This window comes from Podarcis gaigeae (assembly GCF_964106915.1).
Source record: "Podarcis gaigeae genome assembly, chromosome: 14".
NCBI lineage: Eukaryota > Metazoa > Chordata > Lepidosauria > Squamata > Lacertidae > Podarcis > Podarcis gaigeae.
In genome coordinates, this window is record NC_139690.1 from 8909396 (window position 1) to 8931919 (window position 22524).

Here is a 22524-nt window from a genome sequence, read left to right on the forward strand (position 1 = left end):
AAACCAAAGTGCCGCTTTTGATTGGCTGCAGGAAGCTGCGAAAGCCCCATCAGATGTTCAGCTTCCAAAAATAGTCCGCAAACCGGAACAGTCACGGTTTGCGGCGTTCAGGAGCCAAAACATTTGAGAACTAATCTGTTCAAAAACCAAGGTATGGCATTAAAGGTAAGGTATTAAAATGTTTATTCCCCCTACCACTACAACAACCCTAAACCTTAAATATCACTTTAACATACATCTGGCAGAGGAAGGATTTCAGTTACACATGCCCCCCAACATTTCTCAGACTAACATAGTGACATTTCTCATAGTGACATAGTGACTCATACTAACATAGTGACATTTCTCCCCACTCCTTGCACCCCCCATTTTTGGGTGTGCCTCCCATAGAGCATTTTCTATCACAAGAAGGACGAGTGTCACCAACAGGACACAGCGCACAAACATGCTTCGCCGTCCTGAGAAAAGCCCTTAATACTGATTTTATTGTATGTTATTCTTTGGTAGATTTAAAAAAGGGGCAATATTAGATTTTATTTTTTTTGAAAGGGGCAATATTAGATGCAGACACACAAAGCATTTTTTCAAATTAAAAAAACCCCAAGACTCCACTCCCCCTTTCTCCCCCTTGCTTCCTCGCATCCCCAACTGCCGCCATCATCATCGCTTGGGACAAGCACCAGATCCTCTCCTCTCTGAATTCGGCAGCCATACTGGCAGGGGAAATAGTAAGCAGAAGAAGAAGAGGAGGAGGAGGAGGAAGAAGAAGAAGAAGATGAAGAAGAGGAGGAGTTTGGATTTGATATCCCACTTTATCACTACCCTAAGGAGTCTCAAAGCAGCTAACAATCTCCTTTTCCCTTCCTCCCCCACAACAAACACTCTTTGAGGTGAGTGAGGCTGAGAGACTTCAAAGAAGTGTGACTAGCCCAAGGTCACCCAGCAGCTGCATGTGGAGGAGCCGAGACGCGAATCCAGTTACGAGTCCACCGCTCTTAACCACTACACCATGCTGGCTAGTAATAGTCGTCTTCATAACAGCAACAACAACAACAACAACAACAACAACAACAACAACAACAACAATTTATTATTTATACCCCGCCCATCTGGCCAGGTTTCCCCAGCCACTCTGGGCGGCTCCCAACAGAATATTAAAACCACGATAAAACATCAAACATTAAAAACTTCCCTAAACAGGGCTGCCTTCAGATGTCTTCTAAAATTCAGATAGCTTTTTATTTCCTTGACAATGGGGACATTCTGGGATCAAATCAGAAGCTTGGGTGGCTTTTGTAAGTCCAGGACTGTCCCTGGAAAATAAGGACATTTGGAGGGTATGGCAACATGCAATGGGGTGACGGTGATATTTTGAGATTTTGCTGCCTTAAATGAACAGCAAGACAGCCCCTCTCTCCCCTCCCTGTTTGGACAGGCAGCTGGATCCCCCTTCTACAATGGTAATGCGTCCTCTACTGAACTTGAGGGCATCAGGCTAGCTTAGGAGGCCTAGAGGAGGCCATGTGACCCACAGAGCTCTGGCCTCTAAAACCTCACGGCTGTTCCCTCCCTTCCAGCATTTGACGCTGAAGGCCTGGCAGCTGCCGCACTGAGTCTAATGGTAGGGCCGACCTGGAAAGTGTCGGGGGGAAAGAGATTTCTTCCCAAGAGTGCCCTTATCTTCATCTGTGTAGCACTGCCATTTCTATTTCGGACATTAAGATTCACCGCAAGAAATGCAGCAGTGAAGCCCATCACATGTGAATTATCCCTACCTGGAAATGAATTGTAGAACCATAGAATTATAAGATGGAAGGGACCCTGACAATCATCTAGTCCAACCTTATCAAAGGACGGGCCGAACGACGCTCCACCTGTCGAAGGATGGGCGGAGTGTGAGCGCACTCGCGCTCTTCCGGGTTGGAGGAGTGTGTGTGAGCACACTCTATTTCTGGCACTCCTCCAACTCGGAAGTGCGGCAGAAATAGCGTGCGCGCATGCACACGGGTGCTTCTCCGTCCCGCACTCGTGCACACATGCTATTTCTGGCACACATCCGGGTCGGAGAAGCGCCCCTTGGCATGCACACAGGCGCCATCAACCTGGAGGTCGGCCCCTGTGCCGCGCAGGTAAAAGCGGGTGGCGGGGGTGGGGGGCAGGGGTCACCATGGGCCAGTTAGACAAGCCTTGTGGGCTGCTACCGGCCCATGGGCCTTAGGTTGCTGACCCCTGATCTAGTCCAACCCCCTGTAATGTCCAATAAGGGGATTGAACCTGCAGCCTTGGCATTATCAGCACCACTCTCTAAACCAGGGGTAGGCAACCTAGGGCCTGTGGGCCGGATCCAGCCCAATCGCCTTCTCCCTCTGGCCCATGGATGGTCTGGGAATCAGCGTGAGTAGAATGTGTCCTTTTATTTAAAATGCATCTCTGGGTTATTTCTGGGGCATAGGAATTTGTTCATTTTTTTTCTTCAAAATATAGTCCGGCTCCCCACAAGTTCTGAGGGACAGTGGACCGGCCCATGGCTGGAAAAGTTTGCTGACCCCTGGTCTAACCTCCAGAGCCATCCAGGCTGACCAAGCATTTATTTGACTGTGTGTGCTTATGACAATGCACTTGGATGCACAGCACCAGCGCTGTACAGTGGTACTTCAGGTTACATATGCTTCAGGTTACAAACTCCGCTAACCCAGAAATAGAACCTCGGGTTAAGAACTTTGCTTCAGAATGAGAACAGAAATCATGCAGCAGCAGCGCAGCAGCAGGAGGAGGCCCCATTAGCTAAAGTGGCGCTTCAGGTTAAGAACAGACCTCCGGAACGAATTAAGTTCTTAACCCGAGGTACCACTGTATTTGGGTTTTGCTTTGTTTTTGTTTTTAAAAGCCCGATATGCAAGGTGAAAGGCCCCTTGGCCTTGTCTCCAGTGCCCACCTTGGGCCGGCCATCGCTTAGCTGCCTATTTGCCTCATGAGGCGCAGTGGTCAGCAGCCTCCCCCCCGATCCTTCCCAGGCCCAGGCCCTCCTGGTCTCAGAGCTGAAGGGTTTGTCGGCAGTCAGCTAATCCCTTAGGACAGACAGCTCCTTCCCTTGCTCTTACCTATTGCTGCAGAAAGTCCATCTGGAGTTTATTACACTTCAAACAACCTGGCAATTCAGGCACCATCGTCTGGGATAAATCCAGGCTGCTGAACTGAGCTTATTTCACATCAGGCAAACCTGCCACAAATCTGGCTTCTGGGAGCAACGAGGGAAGTAGGCACACTTCATTTTGCTGACAGAGATATGAGTGGTAAATATAGAGGGCTGCATCTCTTCTCTTGAGTTTTGACACAAACATGGACAGTGTCTTTCCCGAAGCGACAAGCAAAGCTTCCTTCAGTTCGATTGGGAAATGGCATGCCAGTTACGAGTATTTTTAGAGATTTTCTCGGAGTTCTTGGACTCCAGATGTTGGTTGCACTGCATCAAATCACTTTCAGACCTTACCTTTTGCTTTGTTCAAGACCTGGATGCTAATCACATCACAAAGGAAACACCTGCAATAGGGTTTTAATTTTTTTTATTTTAAGGCTTCTGTGATTAGTGAGCAAGCCCTGTGAGGCTCTGAGCCTTGTTGAAAAAGAGGGGTTTGTGGGGAGCTTGATAGATCGATGCCATAAACTTTGCATGCAGAAAGTCCCACGCCAACCCCCTGTATCTCCAAGATACAGCTGGAAAACACTTATCTTTGAAACCCTGGAGAGTCCTTGCCAATCAACATAGTTAGCCTTACTCACAAAGTGTCTCTGAAAAATAAGACATCCCATTGTTTTCACAAAAGAACACAGTGGCCATTTTGGATGCTACAATCTCACAAAGTGCTTTGGGGTGCTGTGCGAGATCATGCCCCAGAAAAGTGCTTTTTCAGGCTGAGATCCTGGCATGGGTCACGTGACTTGGCCAGGAGTGCATCCTGGAAAACATGAGTTCCAGTTTTTGAAATGAAAAAGTTGAATGGTATGAGTTACCTGGGACGCAGGTGGCGCTGTGGGTTAAAGCCTCAGCGCCTAGGACTTGCCGATTGAAAGGTCGGCGGTTCGAATCCCTGCGGCGGGGTGCGCTCCCGCTGCTCGGTCCCAGCGCCTGCCAACCTAGCAGTTCGAAAGCACCTCCGGGTGCAAGTAGATAAATAGGGACCGCTTACCAGCGGGAAGGTAAACGGCGTTTCCGTGTGCGGCTCTCGCTCGCCAGAGCAGCGATGTCACGCTGGCCACGTGACCCGGAAGTGTCTCCAGACAGCGCTGGCCCCTGGCCTCTTGAGTGAGATGGGCGCACAACCCCAGAGTCTGTCAAGACTGGCCCATACGGGCAGGGGTACCTTTACCTTTACCTTTACTATGAGTTACCTAGGTAAAGGCAAAAGGTAAAGGGAACCCTGACTATTAGGTCCAGTCGTGGCCAACTCTGGGGTTGCAGCGCTCATCTCGCTTTATTGGCCAAGGGAGCCGGTGTACAGCTTCCGGGTCATGTGGTCAGCATGACTAAGCCGCTTCTGGTGAACCAGAGCAGCGCACGGAAATGTCGTTTACCTTCCTGCCGGAGTGCTACCTATTTATCTACTTGCACTTTGATGTGCTTTCGAACTGCTAGGTTGGCAGGAGCTGGGACTGAGCATCGGGAGCTCACCCCATCATGGGGATTCGAACCGCCGACCTTCTGATCGGCAAGTCCTAGGCTCTGGTTTAACCCACAGCTCCACCCACGTCCGTACGAGTTATCTAGATGGGCCAATAATCTGACTTGGTACTGTATGAAGTAGCTTCCTATTTTCCCAATCTGTGGAGGTCATGAGCATGTCTAATCAAATGCTTGAAAGCTTTCTCACTCAAGCATCCAACAACAGATGCAAAGGCTTTTATGATAAGTTTTGCTTGCTACCCCCAGCCTAGCCTAAATTTTCTCAAACTGTGTATATTATATGGAGACAAAACAGACACCCCCAAACCCCATTCCCAGATGTCTTGGTGTTCATTACAACTGCTGGAAGAGTTTTAATGACAGCACTACTATCCTGCCCCCTTAAACCCCATGCCGTTTTGAACTGTTGGGATGGTGTGTATTAGAACCGGATTATGAATTGGTAATCTGAATTGCATTTATCCACCTTCATTCATCCCTATCATCAGAGACCTGGTTCTCACGGTGACTTTAAACAAGTGACTGGACTGTTCCACTTCAAACTGCAGGGGAGCGGGCTTGTCCACCCTTCCACTCATCCTTTGCTTTTTAGAGTCTGAGAAGCTTTTCTTTTGCCCTGACACTTTCCCCAGGAAAACCCACTGTTTGGCACTGCATTGCAACAAACATCACTTGGGTTTTCTATGGGTTGACATTTGTTCTGATTCAGAGGGAAAGTGGGTTTCTGGGGGGGAGGGGAGTGGGTTTTCCTGGGGAAAGTGGAGCAGCAAATGAAAAACCTCTTAGACCTGTGCTTAGAAGTCAAGCCCTGTGTGAGTGTGTGAAAGGAGGAAGGTTCACACAATTAACTATACTTCCAGACATAACTCCCTGCACCCAGAAAACCAGCATGTCAGGGAGAAGACTGGATTAGAACCCCTTTCAATACATGCTAGCTTTCTATGTGCAGGGACCAGCTATTTTCTTTCTTTATTTTAAGGAAGGAGCCCTCCAGCATGTGAGCTTCCACTTGCTGCCTGAATTGATATAACTCAGAAATAAAGTGACCACCTCAGTTAGAACTCTGCCCAAATCCCATCCTTCCCTGTCTTATAAAAACCAGCAGGAATTTACCTAATGCCTTCACAGGCATTAGACAACCTGCAACTTGGACCAGAAGGAGCAGAGGATTGGTGCCCCGCTCACAACCTGGTGCCTGGTGCCCATCCATGTCTCCCTCCCATCTTCTGCGCACAGTGTTGTTTCAGCTTTAGACATTATATGCCCCTGCTGCAGCCATGCGGTTGGTGGTGCTCTTATGGGGTTCTCAGAGGCTATTTCTCCCCAGTTGCTGCTGTGTCTCAGTCTGAGAAAGGACCTTATGGATATACAGCCCTTCTTCAAAGTGAGGCGTTGTAGGGCAAGAGCCTATAGAGCCATCACTGTTGCTGCTGTGGCTGTTCCTGCAGTGGCAGCAAAAATCTCAAGCACCTGAGTGGCATTTCCTGGGCTGCCTCAAGAGGTTGCAAGGCCAAATTCAACTTTGGAGCCCCAGAAGGGATGACAAGTTGATTTCGTTAAGGTATTTTCCCATTGGCATCATTGCCATGCCTGCCAACATTTCACAACTGAAAATAGAGAGCTGCTCATATAGAACCTGCCCTCTCCTTCCAGATTTCATTTTGTGAGCTCCATGCCCTCAGCGTTGGGGTCAACATTAGGTATTGTTGGGTACCTAAAGGTAAAGGAAAAGGGATCCCTGACCGTTTGGTCCAGTCATGGACGACTTTGGGGTTGCGGCGCTCATCTCCACCCCCCTCGTCTCAGCGTCTCCACCCCGATCGTTCAGCCCAGACACTGAGATCCAGCGCTGAGTGCCTTCTGGCGATTCCCTCATTGCGAGAAGTGAGGTTACAGGGAACCAGGCAGAGGGCCTTCTCGGTAGTGGCACCCGCCCTGTGGAACGCCCTCCCATCAGATGTGAAGGAAATAAGCAGCTATCCTCTCTTTAAAAAACATCTGAAGTCAGCCCTGTTTAGGGAAGTTTATAATATTTAATGCTGTATTGTTTTTAACACTTGATTGGAAGCTGCCCAGAGTGGCTGGGGAAGCTCAGCCAGATGGGTGGGGTATAAATAATAAATTATTATTACTATTATTATCTCGCTTTATTGGCCGAGGGAGCCGGCGTACAGCTTCTGGGTTATGTGGCCAGCATGACCAAGCCACTTCTGGCGAACCAGAGCAGCACATGTAAACAGTGGCATAGCGTGGGGGTGCAGGGGGGGCCCGGCTGCACCGGGCGCAACATCTGGGGGTTAGGGTTAGGGGGCGCAAATCTACGGGTTAGGGGGCGCAAATTACCTGCCTTGCCCCGGGTGCTGACAACCCACGCTACGCCACTGCACGTAAACACCGTTTACCTTCCTGCCGGAGCGGTACCTATTTATCTACTTGCTAGGTGGGCAGAGCAGGGACCAAGCAACAGGAGCTCACCCCGTTGCAGGGATTCGAACCTCTGACCTTCTGATCGGCAAGCCAAAGGCTCAGTGTTTTAGACCACAGCACCTACAAATGCCCTAACCTTCGCAGGGGGCTCACCAGCCACTCCCTGGAGCTTCCTGCTCCACCTTGCTGTCGCTGCCTGTTCACCTGCCTTCTCTAAACAATATAACAATAAGGGCAAGGAGATAAGGCAGCAGCCGGGTGGCTGTGCACACCACACACAGAGGAAGAGGAAGGTGCCTTCCCAAAAGACCTCTCTTCCCCTGGTTCAAATGCAATCCTAATCAAGGCAACTCAGAGGCTATACTGAAATCAGGGTGGTTTACTTCCAGGCAGGTGGGGTCAGCCTTGCAGCCTTAAATGCCAAGAGGGCAAGGATTCTTTTAGCTGAAGGTATACTAGGACTATAAGGGATGTGGGTGGCGCTGTGGGTTAAACCACAGAGCCTAGGGCTTGCCGATCAGAAGGTCAGCGGTTCGAATCCACACGACGGGGTGAGCTCCCGTTGCTCGGTCCCTGCTCCTGCCAACCTAGCAGTTTGAAAGCATGTCAAAGTGCAAGTAGATAAATAGGTACCACTCTGGTGGGAAGGTAAACAGTGTTTCTGTGTGCTGCTCTGGTTCGCCAGAAGTGGCTTGGTCATGCTGGCCACATGACCCAGAAGCTGTACGCCGGCTCCCTTGGCCAATAAAGCGAGATGAGCACCACAACCCCAGAGTCGTCTGCGACTGGACCTAATGTTCAGGGGTCCCTTTACCTTTATACCAGCACTAAGCATAATGGTCCTAGGAGAGATTGTTATTGATAGATCCAAAACAGCAGCTGCAATGTCTGAAATGGCCACCTTGTGCACTGTCTGTGGCCTCGGTGTTCGTGTTCCCACTTGGAACTGTAATTTCTAAAGACCCTAAGAAGGCAGCTGACTTTTGATGAATGATAACACTTTGCAATTTGCACATGTGTGTGTGTGTAGGCATTGCAAAAGAAATGGCACATGTGCGAAGAGTGGTGGTGGTGGGGAGAATATTGATCGTCCCAGCAGCCAGCTCTTGTATTGAGCTAAAGGTCCTGAGCAGTCACTGGTCTTGATTTAGGACTGTTGTGTCATATGTCAATGCTGTCCAACAGAAGCTGGCCTTATGAGTAAATCAGGCTCCTAACGGATTCGAAGAAAAATGGTTAACTTGGCAGAATAGTTCTGGAAGACGTAGGAGGGCAGAGGCTAATTTCTCTAATATTATGTCACCATGCTGAGTAATTACTTTGTTTTGGAAGGAAGTAATCCAAAATCGGATTGATATGACGCTAGACAGAGATTTACAAGAATGAACTTGAAGGTCTCAACTTTATGTTTTGGGCGTGAGGGAGGTTGGTGGTGAAGTATTACCCAACACTTTTTTGGGGGGGTGTTATTGGGTTGTTGTTTTTATTTTGATTCTATATATTGTGGTGTTTTTATGTTGATCATGTTCTGAGACCCGCCCTGAGACCTCTGTGTGTAGGGTGGTATATAAATTTAATTAATGAATGAATTGAAGAATTCATGAATTAATTATGAATGGATCCAGGTTCCAGTGATTGGACATTGTATGTATAGATCATGTTTCCAAGGAAGAAATGCATCACACAGTATAGCCAGATCTGGAGGCAGATGCTAGAACTGGATGCTATTGAACTGGGTCACAATTCAGTAAAGGAGAGATATGCAGTGAAATGATAGGGAAAGGAAGGAGTGTTTGATTTAATACATTTTTCAAAGCCATCCTCTCCAAACTGTGAGTCCTTTTCCTTTCAACATCTTCCCTGCAGAGGAAGCACGTGAGTGCGGGGACTGTAGTTCACCACAGAAGCACATGTTTTCCATGCACCAAGTCCCAGGTCAGCTGGTTAAAACAGGAAGCCTGTGGGTCCCTCTAGATGTTGCTGTTTCTGAACCCTCACCTGCCCCAGCCAGCATGACCCATCATCAGGCATGATGGAAGTTGCAGTCCTACAACACCTGGAGGTCCACAGGCTCTTCATCTTGGGTTAAAAGGGTCAGGTATTAGGCAATAAGGGGAATTTCTGATTGAGATCTCAGAAAACTAGAGAAGATAATACTAGGCTGAATGGACAAATAATCTGATCTAGTACAAGGCAGTTTCCATGCAGGAAGAAGAAGGGGGGAAAGCTTTAAGAAGTTTATCATGCATGGAAATCACATATGTATGTATTGGACTCATCTGTGATTAAACCATTTTTATGGCTTCTCCTACACGGAAGAAAGTGATTTTTAGATAACAAAATGCAAAGGATGAATGATGGATCTAACCTTTAGATACCTATAGAGGAGATAACATTCTCAAGTAGGAATGGAGGAGAACTTTGATTCACTATGCATGTAGATTTGAATCTATCAAATTTGCAGTTCCCGAAGCAATCTGTGAACTGAAACACAGCTCTCATTTGAATTTTGCACTTATCAGAATTTTGCAATGCAACCAAATAATGTTTACAAAGATGCATGTTTTGGGGGAAAGTGTGTGTGAAAATGAATAGTCATACACAAATGCTGGCGATGAAGGAAAATTGTTGCCAAATTACTTTAGTCAAAACTGCATATTAAAATGCGTAGATTAGCAGAAATTCACACAAAAATGCTGATGAGGTTTCACAGGGATTAAAACCAAAAGGTAAACTGCTGCAAATCTAGAGAACTGAAGTTTGGAAAAAATTGAGAAACCAAGAGAACCAAAACTGACAGATTCAGCACAATTGGCAAAATACTGTCCCAGAGGCCACCAAGCGGCCAACTCTTCGGCTATGAACACCTTGCAAAACTCCATCTCAAGTTATGTTCTCAAACAAAATGATCAGAACTGACTGCGAACCAGACTTTTCTCTTTCATTCATGCTGTGTGGATATTGGATGTTTACAAAAGTGAATGCTTACAAAAGTGATGAAGGGGAAAGGTACTCTGTACAACCTCAGAGACACCCTCTACAATGTGACTTCCAAGCTTGTGCCCTGGTTCTGTAAATGGGTCTGAGTTCTACAAACCTGACCTGTGGTCAGCCCAAATTGAAACCCAAATTAAACTCTAAGTCCTTCTTGTTGCAATGGACAGTCGGCAAGCAAACCATTCGTGGGAGCAAACAATATTTCATATTCAGCTGAATGATTTCCAGGGGGCAGGCATTAGGGGCCAGCATGTATGGGAACCTTCTAAGGCCCACATCTTGATAGGAGCCCCACTGTCCATTCATAGAGCCTTCTGGCTCCTATTCCCCTTTGCTGTCACCATCCCCTCACCTGCCCCCTTGGAGAGATGCAAGAAGAAGGAATAGTAACATCCTAGTCCAGTCCCCAGTGGAGGCTGATCTGTTAGAGCGAAGGGAGTGCTGCCCCATCAGTGGCAGTCTGCATCTAGCCAGCCCTCCTTGCCTGATTTCTTACACCCAGTCCAGGGGCTGCTGCTTCTTCCTCCTTAGTCTCAGTGCTGCTCTTATGGAACTCAGCAGGAAGGAACCGGGGTGGGGGCAAAATGAGAACGAGTCTTTTCTGCCTGTCATTGGTTCTCTGGCTCCACCTACTGTTGGCCTCCCTGCCTCCTGCCTTATCAGTTCCAACGTGCACCAACCACCACTGGCACTGACGTGAATTGGGCCCTGAGGGAGAGGAAAGAACGTAATGGTGACAAGGTTGGCCCACATTAAAAACATCTCCGTTGTACCTTTTATCAATGATCTAAAAGCACTTTTTATTTATTTATTTATTCATTTATGGTGTAGTGGTTAAGAGCGGTAGTCTTGTAATCTGGGGAACCGGGTTCGAGTCTCCGCTCCTCCACATGCAGCTGCTGGGTGACCTTGGGCTAGTCACACTTCTTTGAAGTCTCTCAGCCCCACTCACCTCACAGAGTGTTTGTTGTGGGGGAGGAAGGGAAAGGAGAACGTTAGCCGCTTTGAGACTCCTGAAGGGGAGTGAAAGGCGGGATATCAAATCCAAACTCTTCTTCTTCTTCTTATTTATAGCAAGCAAGTATTGATTGAGAGGTTCCCCCAAACCTGAAACTGGCCCTGCTGGCAATTTTTATTTATCGGCTAAATTTGTGGGAGGGATTCCACAGCATACCAGAAATGTACAATTAAAGTACTTTGGTTACCCTACGGCAGTGAAGCTGCTTCTTTTCCCCTTTTAAGTAGGCATGCTGCAGTTTGGAAAAGTGTGGGGTGGTATTAATGGGAAGATGTATAACCCTCCCTCCAAATAAAACCCTAAAATCCATCCAAAATCAGGATGAATGCTCGTTGTGATATAACTTCCCCGCAAACAAATCAGAACAAATGTTCTGTCAAGACCAGGCGTAGTCTAACCTCCATGTAAGCTTTGTGCAAACGAAGCAGGATGAATGCCCCGTAAACAGGTCATAAGGAGGAGCCCTTTGTATCCTGCCTTTCCGCCAAATCAGGGGCAGGGAACTAGGGCCCTACAGATGTTTCTGAGCTATATAGCATTATCCCTGGAGGGATCTAGCATCGTCCCCATTGTTTGGCCATGCTGGCTGAGGCGGAGAGAAGTCCAGTCACATCTGGAGGGCTGCAGGTACCCTACTCTGCATTAAATGCCAATTTTGTCTGGGTAGCTATGCTGCCCCATCTCCTGCATGAAGTGGGTCTCTAGAAGGTGCTTTTTTCAGACATAACCGCAGCTGTTCCTTACAATTTGGGCTCAAGCTGTTAACTATAACAAAGGCCCAGTGAGATACCGTTATGTTACACAACAGGGTACATAATGCCCGAGGGTGCATTGGGCAGCGCAGAAAACAATTTCTAAGAATGTGGCATGACCTTATTACTCTGTTTCATTCCATAAGAGGATCATCACCAAAGGCACATACACGTCATAAATTGCAGCTGTTACGGCAATTTTGCCCTAACTCTGAAAATTCCACTCTGAAAATTATTATGGCCCAACTTGTCCTACTTCCAAAGGCTCTACTAGGTATTGTTTACTCACTTAATCAATTAGTATTATGCATTCTTACAATGCCTGCCTGCTGACAAAGCAGTTGCATTCTTGCGATTACTTTAGCACTTTTGAGCTCCAGCATCTCCCGTAAGCTCACAATGTCCCATGGCATCAAATTCAACCCAGAGAGAAATGCACCAGCCTCAGCTTGTTGGGGGGGGGGGTACAAACACACAGCAGCAGCCTACCTTTTTGCAACCATTTAAAGACTACATAACCCATGCTGCAGCACGACTGAGAGCAAAATAGGCACCCGCAGAATCTTTACACAACCTTGAAATTGCCACCACCATCTATGGTGCATTGTGTTCACTAGCATAAAGACATGCACAGAAACAACTGGGACCTTTAAAGTGAGACACACCAATATAATGTCAGAGAATTTGAGCTGGGCTTGGAAAACAGGGATGAAAAACAGAGCTAGGCATGGAATTCTCCCGCAGGCTCATCTATACACTAACTCTCTGCTCCTTCTGAAAATTCACGTACGTTTTCTCTCTCTAGCTCCGCACCTAGTCTGTGTTCAACTAGTTTACAGCAACCTGACCAGGCCCTTGCAGTTCATTTCCTTCCTCTCCTCCCCACGACTCCAGATATACTCCACACACTCCCATTTGCATCTGTCAACCACACTTACTTCACGGAGCTCCTTGGCCACCTCCTTGAGTTCTTGCAGGATGCCTTCAAGCTGCCCGATCACCATTTTCATGCGCCCCCTGATGCGCTCCCTCTCGCTGGTGTTACTGCTGTCGGTAGCGTTGTCAGTGGGCTGCCTATCCTGCAAGCCCCGGGAGTTCATCCTTCACAGGGTGCCGGGAAGCTGGGGCAGAGCTGCGTGTTGCATCCTGCTTTTGCCCAGCCAGACTGTGCCTCCACAGAGCCCCTCTTGGCTGGGGAGATCTCCACATCTTAACGCCCACCCACCCTACCCCAGAAAGCCCCAGCCACACGCTCACCTCCTGCCACCTTTGCGATCTCCCCACCCTAGCAGGACCGGGGCAATAAAGCTAGGGCGGTTGCGGGGTGATCAAACAAAGAATGAATTGGACAAGCCCCCATCTGTCCCAGTTGAGTATAGAAGATCTGGTATGACCATCTGACTGCAAGGCTGGTCGTATGGGATTGCCATGAACAGCCAACCCAAGGGGTTAAGACTTTATTATTTGCACTCCACTCTGCAAGTTCTGAAGTGCCTGGGTCTAGATAAAGTGCAGAATGAAGCCAATATACCACGCCAGTCTGTGCCACGTTTGCTGTCCCAACAAGGAAAACATCACTTCCAGTTAGTTCACCACTGTCCCTTTGGAGAATCCTCTGGAGATCCTGGAGGCAGGACCTTACCGCTTGGCCTCAGCAGTTTCCCCACACTTCTTCTGCAGAGGGGTCCCCCATGGGGCAGGAGATCTTTGGCACCGCTGCCATCTCTATTGCTGGTGGGCTCAGAGGGGCTATGCAGGACTTCCAGCCTCAGCCAAGCTTGGGAGGTCTCTTTGCTACGAATCTCAGGAAGCTCCTTAAAATGACAAACGTGGTTTTAAGCATAGAACGTGGGCACCCGTAAGACGCTGGAAGCACAAAGAATTCCATACCACTTCCTGCATGGAGGGACAAAAGAGAGAGACAGAGAGAGGGGGGAAATCAGCGTAGTCAGGATGCTTATCTGGAAAATGCCAGGAATCTTCTAAATCACTTAATAACCAGCTTGGACCAGAGCTTTCCTGTGCTAACCTCCAGAATCCCTGGGAGCCCTGAAGACCATCACCCTCTTTTCATCATGGAGAAGCACCAGGTAGCGATCTAATTAGCAGAGATCCCTTGAGACGGATCACCCATGCTCTGGGACCACTCCTTTGTCTTGCCCCACAAACTCCACCACCTTCCAAGCAGGTCAAGCTTTGTCCTGACAGATCAGTCATTTGGGCAAGGAGCCCCCCAAGGCCACAAGATGTTGGTATCACATTCCTCCCCCCCCCCCACACACACCAAGAGAAGACTTCAAACATAAATAGTTTGTGTATGTGTGTGTGCACGCACACTGATTTTCACACATTCCTTGCACATCTCTTTCTGCTGGCCATCAGATATAAACTTTACCATTCCTCCCACCCCCCAAAAAATATTTCCTCCCCTAAAGGCTATCTCCTTCTAGGCCCTCGGACAGCAGTGCTTGCATGGGCTCCACTGGATCATAAAAATAATATTTTCAAAAATCCTCTGCGAAAGGAAAAGGACAGCTGCTTTTTAACCCACTATGATGACTTAAAAAGCCAACTTACTAGCAAGGCGGCTGCTTCTGAAGCCTGTCAAACCCTCTTGCTCCAAGCGGACCTCTCCTCTCTCTTCCTTCCATGGCTTTGGATGTCACAAGCAGATTCTTGGGTCCTCTTCCCTTTCCCCAAAGCTGGCTGAGCCTGGACATGAGTGGTGAGGTATATCCAGTTTTTTGAAAAAAGAAAATCAAATCCAGGATATTGACACACATGCACACACACTTCCACGTCTCTCAGATTAACCCTTCAGTTGCACATGGATGCATTGTGATTATTGCCCTTCTGGTTTCCTTCAAGTATGGATGAGAGAGAGAGAAGGAGGGGGGAGGAAGAATAGGAAACTGTACCCACTCCCCGCATGAATAGAGAGAAAAAGCCCCCGCTCCCTCCCCGTGGCCAGCTAGCCAACCAGCTGGGGAGATTAATCAGTTCAGTTCAGAAGCTCTGTCTGTGCAGGCTTTCCATCTGCATAGCAGAAGGGAATGTCTCCACCAGTCCAAGGGCCCTGGTCTCCAGTCCACAGGTGACATGGCTCCTCCAGTTGAAGATGTCTTGGGGAAGAGGTGGAGGAGGAGGAAGAAGAAGAAGAGGAAGTCAGTGTCCTTTCCCCCACCTCATCCCCTGTTTTTAGGGCATAGGATGTTGCTAGGTCAGCTTCTTGCCAGCAGCCGGCCGGCCGGCCACCCTTGGAGCTATTCAGCAGGGCAGTGCAATCCAGGAGACCACTTCTGTGCTGCCTTTGGACCCATAAGTAGCTGAGCTCAGATGCTGCTCACATCCTGGCGAAGGAGTCCTTTCCTGAAGCTAGGAAGACGGTGGCAGAAAGGAATGGGGGGAGGAGAAGAGAAGCACACTCTTCTTCCTTAAAGCTTCAGAGCTCTCCAGTTCTGCCTTGACTGACAGCAGTGGGATGCTAGTGTCCGACTTATGATGCCCAGTGCTTCGTCTGAAGGGAGAGCCATGCAAGTGGAGAGAGAGAGAGAGAGAGAGAGAGAGAGAGAGAGAGAGAGGTTGGCTTCTTCTTTCCTCTTGCAAGTCAGATCTCCCAGAGAGTGCTTGAGCGTCTTGTGCTGGCTGCTTGGCAAGGATGTGCGTGCGTAGCTGCCTGGTCCATGTCCCTAGTAATCTGTAGAGAACTGTCCTGGTCTCCCCAGCATCCTCACAGCCTGCCAGCTTGACGGCTATTGCTCAGCTTAAAGATGCTTGGCTTGTGCTGTGTCAGAAAACGGGGTGGAGCCTTGGCAGAACAGGGGGATTTAAAGGGCCAGAGTACTGGAAAAATCCAGGCTGCAAGCAGAACGTTTCCGTCTGTTTGGCTTTTAACTATTTCTACGGCCATCTTCAAAAGTGATCAACTGGGGAGGGGTGAGTGGGGGGGGGGCGTTGCGGGTGTCTCCAGACTTCCAGGAGGGACAGAAACACACGTCAAAAGAGCAGACTTGCACAATTAAAGTGGATTAAAATGCTCTTTCCCCAGTGAAAGAAATCCACTTTAAAAAATATATATCCTTTTTTGTAGCTTGGAGATTGATGGGGAACTTCATTGAAAAGTGTGAGATGGGTTGGGTTGTTTTTTTTTTTTTTTTTTTTTGATTATGTGTTTTGTGATTTTATATTCTGATTTTATTCTGTGAACCGACCTGGGGACCTGCAGGTATAGGGAGGCATATAAATTCAATAAATAAAGAAAAAATAAAAATGAACTGATTAATCAGAAGATATCAAAACATCCCATATAAAAAACTGAACAAATTCAGGATGAATTCTCAATTGTCATACAACTGTCCTCCAAAAAGATCAAAACAAGTGCTCAGTAATGAATGGACATAGTCTAACCACCATGCAAGCTCTGTGCAAGCGAATCGGGGGGGGGGGGATGCTGAATATATAGCTCAGTTGCTTCGAGCGTGGTACTGATAAGACCAAGGTTGCAGGTTCGATCCCTTCATGGGACAGCTGAATATTTCTGCATTGCAGGGGGTTGGACTAGATCAGGGGTTGGCAACGTGCGGCCCATGGGCTGAATGCAGCCCACAAAGACCATTTTACCAGCCCACGAGTTGCCCCTGAACCAAGCTGCCCACTCAGCGAGTCCCCTGTGCGCTGAGCTAAACCAGCGTGGCGTGGCACAGGGACTCGCCAAGCAGAGCCGGAAATCACATCTGCGCACTCGCAGATACCAGAAATCACGTCTGTGCATGTCCAGATGCCGGAAATCACTTCTGCGCAGGCGCGGTTTTGGGTGTCTGGGCATGCGCAGACGCGATTTCCGGCATCGCACTGTGCCAGTCCAGCCCATGGACGATCTCCGTGGGAGTGATCCAGCCCTTGCCAACCCCTGGACTAGGTGATCCTCAGGGTCCCTTCCAACGCTACAATTCTATGATTCTTTGATTCTGGAGGAGTCCTGTGTGTTTTTAAACATTGTTGGCAATGGGCCATCGGACTAAGATGGGCTCTCTAGACAGCCCTCCTCATTTTGGGGCTTCCTGCCACTTCCCATTGGGGCACTCCCGCCAGCCTTTATGCTCTGGAATCTCCACCCAATCCTCACACACTCCCAGCCTAGTGCAAAAGGGCTTGGATTGTGCCCATTGTCCAGGTTCAAAGCTGAAGACCGAGGGGACACAAGGAGCTACAGATGGACCCAGCAACTGACTAGTGGTAAAAGAATAATAATATTCAGCTAAGAAGGATTTTAGCATGCCCATAGATCCAGTGTTATTTTTATTGAATTATATGGAAGGAACTGCCTTCTTACATCTTGGTGTCACCTAGAATCTACTGTGCAAAAAATGGTGCTCAACAACAATACCATCCATTACAGAGAGGATTGATAAAGTGGGGGAGTTTGCTGTAATGGTCAAACTAACATACTACATCAAACTAAAAACAGAAAAACAAAGGCAGGGTATTTTTATGGTTAATTGGATTAAGTTTAAGGGATATAGGAAAGAACATTGCTTAATACGAAACACACATTTTTTACATTTACAGCATTTGATTAGATCAATGCAGGGTACTTACAAAGTATGGAAATAAATCGGGTTAGTTAATACACTGTACTGACATATATGGATATGATCTTTTAGTAAACAATGTATTTTTCTGAAGAAAGATTGTCGTATTAATCAGGACTGTTATCTGATCATGAATTTCTCATTAAAAGATTCTTCTCTTTTTTCCATTCTGGAATGACTATTTCTTTTCTTTTGTGTGTGTCCTAAATGTTACTCGTCTGTTACCTGTAACATGCTATATAATAATAATGACTAATCTACTATATATTTTGGGAAATGCTTCGCCTTTTTGTCCAGTTATTCTCTGTGTATTCAACGCCTCTTGAGAAACTGTTGCCAGACTTGGCATGAGGGTTCCTGAGGTTTTTGTCAATGTTGGGACATTGGCCACCATTTTGAATCAAGACGGTCGTGTGACTTTGGTGTGACTTCCCCTGTTTTTTGGCAACACCATTCCAATTTGCATCAGCTGGGATGCCTTCAAAGATATCATCAATCAACTCAGCACAAAGGTTCCCAAGATGGAGGAGACAGTATTTGCCTCCTTTTGGATGCTTGGGGAAAAGCAAATGAAAGCAACTCCTTTATGATTTTATCGTGCCCTCACCCCCCCCCCCAACACACAGTGCAGAAGACTACCAATTTGTTCTCAAACAAATGGAGAAAAACTTATTTCCCCAAAGTCCATACAACAAGGAAAAAGTAAACACACCCCATGTTGTTTTTATCTGATGGAATACTCCTCCTTCCTATTGTTTTGAAACATGGGGCAAGGTGGAGAAACATTATAAAAATCTGTCATAAGGAGGAATCAAGCAGGAAGGAAGGGACTCCAGACTGGACAGAAGTAAGGGGCAGGTTCAAGAGGCACTAGGGCTCACATGAAATGATACCACATGCAGCCATCCTTCTACAGTGGTACCTCTGGTTAAGTACTTAATTCGTTCCGGAGGTCCGTTCTTAACCTGAAACTGTTCTTAACCTGAAGCACCACTTTAGCTAATGGGGCCTCCTGCTGCCGCCGGAGCACAATTTCTGTTCTCATCCTGAAGCAAAGTTCTTAACCTGAAGCACTATTTCTGGGTTAGTGGAGTCTGTAACCTGAAGCGTATGTAACCCGAGGTACCACTGTATTCACTCCTGAAATCATGAAAGCTTGGACCAGACAGAATCCTGCAAGAAATACCTGGGGTGTCGTCATCATAAGACAGTTTCGAAAAGCAAAGTGAGATTTTCCAGTGAATATGTTTTTGGGAAGGAGACTCAATTTGGAATATTTTTCTCATTTAATCATGGTAAAATATATTTGGTATAGACCCTACGTTCTGTCCAGATCCCCCCATGGCTCGTACTCAGAAGGGCAGCTCAGCCTCCTCTGACTCTGAGCTTGAAGCCAAGTCCGTGATAAGCCCCTAGCTCCTTGCTCCCTGCTCCTTGCCCTCCCTTCCTTTTATATAATTCCAGGCATGGAAGATGGGATTAAGCACTTATTTGTATGCTATCCAAGCTTCAGCTTCAGACACAACTAATGCCCTTTTCTGACCATCACTTAATGATACTACCACCTGTGATCTGTACCGGCTCAGAAACAAGCCAACCACTTCAGGGTAGAAATGCTGCGATTTTTAATTCCACTCATGAGCTTTGCTGATTGAGTTGATCTGTTATGTTCTTCTCCACTCATCCTACCCCATCATCATTCACAAAGCATCTACCTGGCGCATTTGAACATCAAAGGGATCCCATTTGGAGTATTTAGCCTTTAATATCCTCTAGGCATAATGTTACATTCACACAACCTGACTCCCTCAAAAATGCACACAGACATCCATGCCAGCAGTAGAGATGTAATAAGAAGGCATTGTTTTTGCATTGCACCCTGTATTTGTCCCATGCAACACTGTTACCATTCTGCCGAAAGATGTTTTCTGCCCCAAAAAACGTTCAACTTGGGGCCCACTGTGGCAAAATTACAAAACTTGTGCAATTAGCATAATTGCATAATTACATAATGTAACCTATACAATTAACATAACATAGGTTCCATAAATCACATTATTCCACCCCATTCATCTCAATATAAAGGAAACACAATGCAAATGAGGTGTGTGTGTGTGTGTGTGTGTGTGTGTGTGTGTAATCAATTTGTCATTATCATTTGACATCATTTGTGGACTGAAAGCAGTAACAACAGAAAATACCAGTCATATTCACTGGATTGATTTCCATTCCAGACATGGGACGAATAAGGAAACACCTGCTATTCCCATTCCCATTCCTCTTTTCATCAGAATGCCAGTGTGGTGTAGTGGTTAAGAGCGATAGACTCATAATCTGGGGAACCGGGTTCGCGTCTCCGCTCCTCCACGAGTCCTTGGGCCAGTCACACTTCTTTGATGTCTCTCAGCCCCACTCACCTCGCAGAGTGTTTGTTGTGGGGGAGGAAGGGAAAAGGAGAATGTTAGCCGCTTTGAGACTCCCTAGCGTAGTGATAAAGCAGGATATCAAATCCAAACTCTTCTTCTTCTTCTCCAACATACCTAGCCAGCAGGGATGAGGCTGTGAGGACCACTCAGCATCATTTAATTTTATACGCCACTTCATGACAAAATGGTCCTCCGAGTTTTTAAAGTGTTGAAAATTCAAACATTTAAATATAAAGACCCATAACTAAAACGCACAATAAAACAGTCCTGTTAAAACAACACGGCAATTCAAACTGTGGATTTAGGTGGTAAGTGTTCCGATTTTCTAATGTTTTTCGGAAGCTGAACATCCGACGCAGCTTCCGCTTGAGTGCAGGAAGCTTGGTTGTTGAGCATTTTAGAAGCTGAACGGGCTTCCAGAATGGATTACAGTGGTACCTCGGGTTACAGACACTTCAGGTTACAGACTCCACTAACCCTGAAATAGTGCCTCAGGTTAAGAACTTTGCTTCAGGATGAGAAAAGAAATCGTGCTGTGGTGGTGCGGCGGCAGCGGGAAGCCCCATTAGCTAAAGTGGTACCTCAGGTTAGGAACAGTTTCAGGTTAAGAGTGGACCTCCAGAACGAATTAAGTTCTTAACCTAAGGTACCACTGTACGTTCGACAACTGAGGTTTAACTGTATTTAAGCAGAGAAGGAGTGCCATAACACTGGTTAAAAAGCCTGCCTTCCACACTGTCAGGGTCAGGCCCAGAGGTGTGACCTTGACACCCCTTTCTAGGTCCTTTGCCTCTTCATGAAAGGAGCACATGAAGGAGACTCGAGTCTAGCACACATCTCCATAAACATGTGCACATGAACGCTAAGGCACTACTCAGTGCACAGGGTGACACATCTTTGCCGAACACAGTTCACCAGTGAGGCTTTGCTTTATTATAAGATAATTATGGTCTGCCTGCATATCATTAAATTAAGGAATGAACATCTTCTTGGAAGAGAGAGAGAGAGAGAGAGAGATAGAGAGAGAGCAGGATAGACTAGCATAGAACAGGTAAATAAAGCAGATAGAACATTGCAGCCTACAGCTGTGAGTGCTAAGAGGGTGCTGTGTGACCCCCCCGATTTACACCTGTGTAAGAGGGTATCATGACAGCCAGGTACGGATCCAAAGAGTTGTGTGAAAACCAGGCAGGCAATCTGATATTAGTCCTCATTCCATTTGCAACTCCTAACAGAGAAGCCGCTGAGATGCTTCGTGTTGAAGGGTAGGCTTGATTATTCCGTAGTGTAGGCTGCAGCTTCAGAACTGGTGACTAGGAACCACTGATGGATTAATCACCCTGAATTGTTATGAGAGGTGCATTTTATGGCTTTTCATCAAATACTCTCTCCTATCTCTCTCTCTCTCTCTCTCTCTCTCTCTCTCTCTCTCTCTCTCTCTCTCTCCCCCTCCCCATCTTCCCTCTCTGTTTATTTATGATTTTTCTTAGAATATGATTCATTGGATATTTTCTCTCTCAGGAACAAAGAGTTTCCAATGATATGTTATTTTTGCTCCTTTCTTTTTAGTGCTTCCAGTCTTTACTGTTATGCACACCCAGCATACAGGGTGCCCAGACACACCCCAATGGTTTATTTTTAAAAACAACAACAACAACAACACAGGCATTGTGGCAAGGAGAAGAGAGTAGAGGAGCAGCCCAGCTCCCTCAGTTGCCACAACCCCACAGGGAAGCAATGGTGGGGGAGCGACAAAGCCACTTCCGAGCTAGGGAGGAGGTGGGGTTGCAGGCTTCACGCCCCTCCCCACACTTGCGGGGGCTGGCCTCAGCCCCTGCGATACCAGGGAATCCTCAGACGCGTCATACTCCGAGCCAGCCAATCGGAGTATACAGCCATACTTAGGTCTGGCGCGGACGAGGGTCTCCCTCTTTTCTGCGCCACAGCTGGCCTGGTTTTCCCTCCCCTCCCACCTGTTAGGCTAGGCTCTCTGACATTGCTATGGACCCTCTAACTCTCCCCATCATTATTGCCAATTGGGTGTATTCTGTCATTTTTGCCTGCCATTCTGACTTTCAGGTGTAATTTCAATCTTCCAATTCATTGCGACCAGAATCCTGGCTGCAAATGTTGCGTACATAAAGCGTGGTCTTACTTCTTTCTTGATTTCAGTTGGCATTATCCCTAATAAGAAGGCCTCTGGTCTTTTCATGAATGGGAATTTGAGTATCTTTTTTAATTCATTATATACAATGTCCCAGAACTCTCTGATTTTTTCACATTGCCACCACATATGCATATATGAACCTCTCTCCTTTTTACATTTACAACAAGTTTCAGATCTATTCTTATACATTTTGGCCAGTTTGGCTGGGGTAAGGTGCCACTGATAGAGCACTTTCATAACATTTTCTCTTAGATTATAACATGCTGTAAACCTAATATCCCCCCTCCATAATTTCTCCCACTGATTCATATGGATATTGTGACCAAGGTCTTGGGCCCAACATATCATTGCATTTTTCACCTCCTCCTCTTTAACCTCCCAATCGAGGAGGAGGTTGTACATCTTGGAGATGTGTTTTCTTTTAGTTTGAATGAATTCTTTTTCTAATCTTGATATTTATTTTTC

At 47.0% G+C, this 22524-nt stretch overlaps 1 protein-coding gene across 1 annotated transcript in view; it reads right to left on the reverse strand.

Annotated features, from left to right (window-relative positions):
- The window catches only part of INSYN1 (inhibitory synaptic factor 1), a 126076-nt gene extending 110440 nt beyond the window's left edge, over positions 1-15636 (reverse strand). Inside the window, exons 1-2 of the mRNA XM_083712913.1 lie at positions 14453-15636; positions 12814-13771 (exon numbers count right to left, since the gene is read on the reverse strand). Coding sequence (XP_083569039.1) covers positions 12814-12975 — 162 coding nt within the window. The 5' untranslated portion in view covers positions 12976-13771; positions 14453-15636. The remainder of the gene's footprint in view (positions 1-12813; positions 13772-14452) is intronic.
- Positions 15637-22524: the final 6888 nt, after the last annotated feature.